General features: G+C 44.2%; 1 protein-coding gene across 1 annotated transcript; it reads right to left on the bottom strand.

Annotated features, from left to right (window-relative positions):
• Window positions 1-1,613: 1,613 nt before the first annotated feature.
• Window positions 1,614-4,772, bottom strand: setd6 (SET domain containing 6, protein lysine methyltransferase). Its single transcript, XM_004569176.3, has 9 exons — window positions 4,661-4,772; window positions 4,289-4,369; window positions 4,060-4,204; window positions 3,844-3,985; window positions 3,095-3,289; window positions 2,868-3,000; window positions 2,386-2,566; window positions 2,175-2,311; window positions 1,614-2,051 (listed from the first exon to the last, which is right to left on the bottom strand). The coding sequence occupies exons 1-9, from the start codon at window positions 4,685-4,687 to the stop codon at window positions 1,713-1,715; spliced, it is 1,380 nt and encodes a 459-aa protein (XP_004569233.1). The 5' UTR covers window positions 4,688-4,772; the 3' UTR covers window positions 1,614-1,712.
• Window positions 4,773-7,968: the final 3,196 nt, after the last annotated feature.

Here is a 7,968-nt window from a genome sequence, read left to right on the forward strand (position 1 = left end):
CGATGCCTGGAGTTCGTCACCACTGATTTTACAGGTCGAGGCCACTGACATTTATTTTTTGACCAGTTCAACATTTGGCTCAGATCAGTATGCCTAACAGGAGACATCTGGACCCAAGATAGCACATCAATACATGCTGATGCCAGAAGGTTTGCTGTTCCCAGCACCATCTGAAGAGAGTGAGAGGAGAAATGACCTCCACCAGAATGTTCCTGACCAAACAATCAGAAACAGACCTGCGGGTGGCTGGAGGGTAGGGCTGCCACGATTTGTCGACTAGTCGCGATTACGTCGACTATCAAAATCGTCGACGACTGATTTAATAGTCGTTTGAAGCTTTGTAAGATCACAAAAGACGCAGGAATAAGTAGCAGGATTTAAGAGTGTAATAACGGACTGAAACAGAAGATGGCAGCACTGCACGTACAAGGATGCCAGCTACCGTTAAACCCCGAAGAAGAAGAAGCAGCTGTGTCCCAGAATTCATAGCGCGGCCCAGCGCAGTTTCCAACAATGGCGGCAGCTAGTTAGTTTTAATATTACTCTTATTATTCTTTCTGGGTCACAAAATAAACGTTTAACATATTTTCAGGCGAGAATGTAGCTGTGTAAACCTCAAATATCTGCTCAGTTTATCAGGACACCACATATTTTCAAAAGCGCTCCGACGTTTTCGGAGACGTCTGTTACCCACTAGCTCGTTAGCGAACCGGGGGCTAGGCTCACTAGCGCCGTGAGAACACCGGACTCCCGGCAAATCGTTTTCAAACCAACCGCCGTCTTTCGCTACTCAGGTTAAACATGATATATGAGTCACTTAGATAACTTAAAATGTTATTGTTTGGCTTTTTTTTTAGTATTTTATTTGTTCCTGAGTAAATCAGTTTGTCTGAGATTAAAGTTATAGTTTTTACACAGCTGAATAAACATCAAGCAGACAGCTGATTATCAGAAGTGTGAGATGCTGGAGAATTTACTCCGGTGTCCTGTTATATTTTAGATAGCAAGGAGTTTATTAAACTTCACCGAAACAATCTGCAAATTTCATTAAAATTTAATAAACTATCATTTTGTCTTTATTTTTAGTTAGCACAGACCTTAAACACTTAAAGCTGTAAGCTAATGATAGTTATATAAGAGCAGATGCTGCTGGTGCAATAAGCTGTAGTTTTACGTCCAATGGATGATGATCTGATTAGTCGACTAATCGTAAAAATAATCGGTGACTAGTCGACTATCAAAATAATCGTTTGTGGCAGCCCTACTGGAGGGTATACCAGAACCGGTTGTTTCTTTGATTTTTCTGATGAGGATAAGACATATGAGCCTCAGTGGTTTGGAGAAAATCCAAAATAACTTTTTAAAACTAATTCCAGATGTATGCTGTACCGTGACACGACATTCATGGTTAGAGCCTGGTCAGTTCTCAGTGTAATAGCTTTACTACATTTTCCTTCACTGGACAGTGAAGTCAGTGTTGGTGGGAGCGAGTCCGAGTTAAAGCGGCTCACGTTCTGTATATTAATACTTGATTTTGTTTTTGCGAGATGTTCTGATGAAATGTGAAATCTCAATATTAATAGTGAAGAAAACAGTCCAAAAAAGCCCCAAACCATCTTGTAAGACATTTGTTTTATTAACCGTGTCATCTAAAAACGATTGCGCACACATACGATTAAAAACCTCGGCTGCGGTTCCCGTCAGAGCCGAACTCATGACTTGGTTAGCTCCATGAGTCCATGCAGGATGCTCTTCTGTCCATAGCGTACTTGCAGCGCCTTCCACTGCCTGCAGCTCAGTCCCGCGAGTGCCGCCTTATCCTCCATTAACGCCCGGTCGACATCCATGACTTTTTCCTCGTCCTCTCCGTCTCCGTAGGACCTCAATGTCAGATGGGCCGCCTCATAAATCAGTCGTTTCCATGAAGCCTTTAACTCGGAAAGACCCTCGTTGGAAAGCGCCAGGGATATCTTCTCATCATCCTCGTCGTCTTCTTCCCATCCTTCGTTGTCTTTAAACTCTGAAAGCTCCTCCTTTGACATGCACAGCACCTGAAAACAAAGTCAATCAGCAAACAATCTTATCTCAAACGGCGCTGCTTCAAGTGTTTGTCCCGACTGTTGTCATAAGTAAAAACAGACGATAACTAGCGCTGTTTTTACGTGCTCCCTCACCTTGAGCGCCGTATAGAGCTCTGTGTCTGTAAGGCAGCCTTGTTTACCAAAGACAAAGGCTGCTTCCTCTTCCGTCATCTGACACAACACCCCCCACTGCTCCTCAACCAGCTGCCGGTCCAGATCCGACTGAGCACCTGGGAGGGAAAATGAGGGATGTCGTTCACACCGTCACGTCACAACGCTTTGAAACAAAGCTGTTATCGTTCACCTCGTGCGGCAGCTTCGTAGACTTTAGCGACGGGGATGTCGGCAGTGTCGTTGCTGTTGCTGGAACACGGCTCGGTGAAGCCGTACATGTGAAGCAGCTGCCAGTTGGCCATCTGCCCGTACGTGTTAAACACCTCCTGGCCTTTATGAATAGGGCGCACGCAGACCATCTTCAAACTATCCTGAAAAAATGTTGCGCAAATTCATTGTTCAAAACTAAAATTTGGAAACACAGCGACTCTATTCTACGCTTTCCTGATGAGTTCATGACCACAATCCCTCGTTTCAAGCTAATTTTATACATCATGGCCACATTACTGTCCAAGCATACACAGACAGGTGCTGTACGAGTGTTTCGCCACCTCTTGCTTGTCTTGGACATCAAAAACTAATGGGGGGCATCACGCTGGCTTCTCCCATTTTTTATCTACAGTATATGATTTTCAAAGGTGCAAAGCTGCCACAACAGATGTGTCTCCTCACTTGTGTGAACTCCAGATTAGCATTGTGATTGGACACATGGTTAAGCATGTCAGCCATGGGAACCATCATTGGTGGGTTGGGAGGCTTCTCCTCATCCTCATCGTCGTCATCCTCATCTTGTGGCTCTTGGAAACTGCAGATGAATGGAGAGACGGGATGGGAAAGAAGAAACAAACACACATACTCGCGCACTGCTGTAACTGTCTTATGTATTTATGCATGCTAACCTGTAGGCCATGACAAAGGCCACAAGCTGTGTGTACAAGTCCAGAGTGTGTGTGCCAGGGTTCCAGAGGTCAGGATGTCTGGTCATGAATGGCAGGACCACATCTGTGTACTCCCGCTGGATGTTAGCCAGGTCCCTGTCCACTGCCTCCGGCACACCTGTTCCCTTCAAGAGGCTGCCTCTCTCCTCTTTAGACCTGAAAGGATGGACAGCTCAAATGTTTTCCTCCTCTTTCCCATAAGAGAGGAAATAAAATATTAATTTAACACTATTTCATGTACGGTAGTATAATTTAGAAAGACTAAACAAAGATACAGTCACTTTCTTTCAATAATTACCTGCAGGGTAATTATTGAAATAAGATCAGGCCAATTAAACAAACGCAAATTAGCGGCTCAAAAATTGGCACGTGCAGTTAGGAAGGACAGACATTTGGACCTGATGTGTGTGGCTCAGAGAAAATCTTTAGCAAAAAAAGAAATTACATGGACATTGCTCTGTGTGCTCACTGCTGAGAAGAGACGTTTTAATTACACCGATCTCTGTGCAGAAATGTGACTAAGCTCAGTTTCAACAAAATATTAGAAGAACAGAAAGGAAAGGGATTCTGCTCTTTCATTAAGTGAGCTATTTAAACAGGTTTGGAAACAAATAACACAACTCCAGCGAGCACGCCGATGTACGCGCCATCGTACCAGGGAAGTAACACCACACCTCTGGATAGGATGGGAGCCGAAGCGTGTTCCTCACCAGAACATGGGATGATCCAGTGTTTTGAAGTCTGTCCACAAAGAGAGGTAGGCTTTCCAGTGGGACTGTGAGGATGTGTATTCATACAGCAGAGCCAGCAGCAGGGGAACCCAACCCGACGAGCTCTGCAGAGTCGACTGCTCTGTGAAGGAAAAGGGAGAAAGTTACAAACTGAGGGATGCAGGCAGGCAGCATCTTTGCAGCGTTGCACGTCACCTTTTTCCAGCAAGGTAGAAACTTTGGTTGTTCCCTGATGGAGGAGAGCTGATCTGGGGATGGTGAACAAAACCTCCCCGTCCTCTATGTCATCCTTGGCCAGCATCCCGTACTCGGCCACGGTCCCCTCTTTACTCACGCACACCTACAGGTACAAACGTCAGTCCTAAACCAGGTCTTAGTGCTGACTAAGAAGCTGTAAATGCAGTCGCACGACGCCGTAACAAACCTTACTGCTGAGCTCCAGGCCGACTCCGTCACACCACTGTAAAAAGCTCTGCAGAGGGCTCAGCTCTGAGCCATCCTCCACCTGTCAGCGCAGAAACATCAGCAATACGAACAGGCACGTGTTATCTAATGCTATCGTGCACGTGGTTTCACGCGCTTCTAAAACGAAGCCACGTGATTACAGTTAGAAGAAGGTAACTGTGTTCCTTGCATCAATGCTAAGTGATAAAGTGAGCTGAATGGCGGCACGTTTTAAGTAGCAGATCACGATCGACTGCGTAAACCCAGCGTGTGCACCACAGCATGTTACACGTACACAGAAACACGCGGCGTCGTGTTTGCTGCTTAAAAACAAACCGGATCAAACTGTTACCTTGGCTCGTTTCGCTCTTGCTGCCATCCCGCAGAAGTACACTCGAAGCTAACTCGAGCATGCGCACTGTGAAACATGTGCAGGTTAAGTTTGGCCCACGCGGTGACTCGTAGTACGAGAAGTGCGGAAGTGAGAGGCTTTTTTTTTTTTTTTTTTTAAATACTTTAATTAAATTTATGCACATATTACAATCTCTCATTGGGAGACAACATTTATGCAACAACATCTTGAAAAGGTTGAATAAGAAATCAAACGAAAAAAAACAAAACAAACAAAACAAACAAAACAAAACAAAACAAAAAAAACACATATATACATATACATAAATATATGAAGGCCATTTTTATGACATATAACAGTTTCCTTTCTGCGAACACTTTAACATACATGTGGCTTACTTAGTACACCAAAAACACAATCATTAAAAGGATAGAGATTGAGTCCCATTGTCGCATATCAAAGCAGCCTCTTTACGGACTCCCTCAGGTGTCGGTGTGTTGGTGGTTCTTTGTGTCTGGGGGTGGGCGTCCGGGTACACACCGGCTCACGCCTTGGCGGCCGCTTGTCGAGGCCTGGGGCCTGGGGCTCGCTCGGGCCCCTTTGGAGGTGGGGTGCCCCCGGCCTCTCGGCCTGGGGCTCGGTCACTCAGGCGCAGCTGGGGGCCGGCGGAGCTCACGGGCGCGTCACTGCAACTCCCCCTGACTTCTGCTCCGCGGCTGCTGGGCGAGCCCTCATCTGGGACTCTCCTCAGCTCTTTCTGGGACAGTGGCGCGGCTGCCCCTCTGTTGGTCTTCCATGGTCTCTTGTGTTCTGGGGGCCTCTGGATGTCTGGAGTTTTGATCTCCTCCATACCCGCTTCACACCCTGGAGGACGGGGCTGTGGCCCCCCCACACTCCCTAGCAGATCATTACATGGAGAAACCTTTGGAATGCAAGCATGCTGATCCACACAGGTATGCACACATGGGTATTCACAGACGCGGACTAAAGCTTTCTTGGCTGCTGCCTCAAAGCACACTGTGCGCTGTCTATCTTGCGTGCTGCACAATATCGTTTATTACTTAGTAAATATTGATATCTATGACTAGCTAGTTTATTGTGATGGTGCTTTGTTTTCTCTATTATTATGTTGCTCTTTGTTGTTTGCTGTCTCCTCTGTTTGTTTTTTTTTGTTTGTTTGTTTTTTTCTCCATACAGGTGACCCAGGAGTTCTTTTTTTTTTTTCTCTCTCTTCCCCCCCCTTCTCACCGTCTCTTCTCCCCTTTGGTTTTCTTTCTTTCTCTCCCCCTCTTTCTCTCATTCATTCCCCCTGTCCTATTTATTAAAAAAAAAAAAAAAAAAAAAAAAAAAAAAAAAAGCAGCCTCTTTACATGAATCCCTCAGTAATTCTAAAGATGACAAAAAAGATTTTAATTCAATTTTCAATACAGTTAGGGAAGGTCTTTTACTTTTCCATTTGCATTTGTGTATGTGGTATTTGCCCATAATTATCACCACCTTGTGTAGCATGGACAGTTCCTTAGATGGATCACCATTATTATATAAAACTTGTGTTAGAGTCAGTGGGGTCATCCCATCTATTCTTATACTCAACCAGTCTACTAGATCTTGCCAAAAGTCAGTTGTTACTGAGCAGGAAAAAAAACAAATGATCAATACTTTCCACATTTTGTGAACAAAATCCACATGGCTCTACCTCAAACCCAAACCTTTTTTTAAGCATTTCAGCTGCTGGGTAATATCCATTAATTATTTTAAATTGCATTTCTTTGACTTTGGGGGGGATAGGCCATTTTAAAAAGTGCGTATATTTGTTCGTTATTTTAACATTACTCCCTTTTAGTTTCGTGTTACTGTTAAAGTCGTGAAATAATTTGTTTTTAAATATCTTGTTCATGGTTTTATTATTACAGTTTTTATCCGTCAAAGGAATCTGGTTTAGATGTAAAGAAGGTAGACAAATTTGTGCCTTAGAGTAATACAAATAACCTTGAATCAAACTCAACAGAGGTAAGGGGATTGCCTTACAAACCTTGTCATATTCTCTAAGGGAACACTGAATGTTAAACTTCGCATTAAAAACACCCACTGAGAGAAACTGACCCCTTTCATCAAGTAAGTCTGTTATAAAGATTATGTTTTTTTCAAACCACTCTTTAATAAACAATGACTTCTTATTAATTGTAATTGTTCTGTTATTCCACAAGGTGGAGCAATGTGGTGGTTTTGGACATGCCATCAATTTTGCCATCTTCCAATAAAACAAGACCTGCTTATGATATTCTGACAGTTTCACAGGCAACTTCAATATATCAAAATCACATTTCAGGAGAAAATCCAACCCTCCCACCTTTTTGAAAATATTTTTTGGGATATGGAACCATATGGAGTCAGGTTTCAAGAGGAAGGCGCTGCCCAGGTTGCCTAGTGTAACAGTGGCTGTCTCCCAATTCAGGGTCTGCAGCCTTAAAGTACGCATTTCAAGGCCGATTATGTCACAGCGGCGCGCCGAAGGCTGTCCCAATCCAAAGGCTGCTGTCACTATCACTACCCGGGGGGAGAGAAAGATGGCGGAATAAGCGGTTGTACAATCTGCGGGTCTGATTAAGAAACGTGATTTTGATGTCCTGTAAAATACTTTACTGACAAACTGTTACTCCAAAGGAAGTAGAACGCAAGCGAAACCCCCTGGAAGTTACTTTGACAGACCTTCAGGCAGACACAAAGATAAACTTAGAGCGATAAAAATGGCTAACCCCAAGCTAACAGGTAGCCTCTCCGACCATGATTACAACCTTGCTGCTATGCGGGAAGCATGTGAGGATGAAGATATAGAAGAGATGGAACTTCAGAAAGAGATCGGAAGACCCATAGGTGACCACACTCCGTTACCAAGTCCCAATCCCAAAAAAATGAAAAGCAAAATAACTGAGAAGCAGGTGAGCATCGAGAATGTATATGAAGTTTTACTTGGCTTCACAAAGAGATGCGAGGAAAGGTTTGATTCGCTTGAAAAGAAGTTGGAAGCCTTCGAACAACGCATTGAAGTAAATACACAGGCGACCCAAAAAAACAGAGAGGAAATTGACAAGCTGACGACGAAGGTGGAGTCGCTGATGAAGGAAAACAAAGAATTAAAGGAGAGCTGTCGGGAGAGTGCACGTTACCGCAGAAGATGGGACCTCAGAATTTTGGGTCTGACAGAGAAGGACAACGAGAATACACGTGAAACAGTGATCGGCATTCTAACAAGAGTGGTTCCTGTATCAGTGGAAAAACTGCAGCTCATGGTTGATACAGTACACCGA

Source organism: Maylandia zebra, linkage group LG7, assembly GCF_041146795.1.
Source record: "Maylandia zebra isolate NMK-2024a linkage group LG7, Mzebra_GT3a, whole genome shotgun sequence".
In the NCBI taxonomy this organism is placed as follows: domain Eukaryota; kingdom Metazoa; phylum Chordata; class Actinopteri; order Cichliformes; family Cichlidae; genus Maylandia; species Maylandia zebra.

What these genes read in the sequence shown, in the direction of transcription:
- setd6 (XM_004569176.3), bottom strand. Translation starts at nt 4,687, where the DNA reads ATGGCAGCAAGAGCGAAACGAGCCAAG. An exon ending in GCCTTTGTCATGGCCTACAG is followed by an intron (nt 3,001 to 3,094) that starts GTTAGCATGCAT and finishes ATTCATCTGCAG; the next exon opens with TTTCCAAGAGCCACAAGATG. An exon ending in CTAATCTGGAGTTCACACAA is followed by an intron (nt 2,567 to 2,867) that starts GTGAGGAGACAC and finishes ACATTTTTTCAG; the next exon opens with GATAGTTTGAAGATGGTCTG.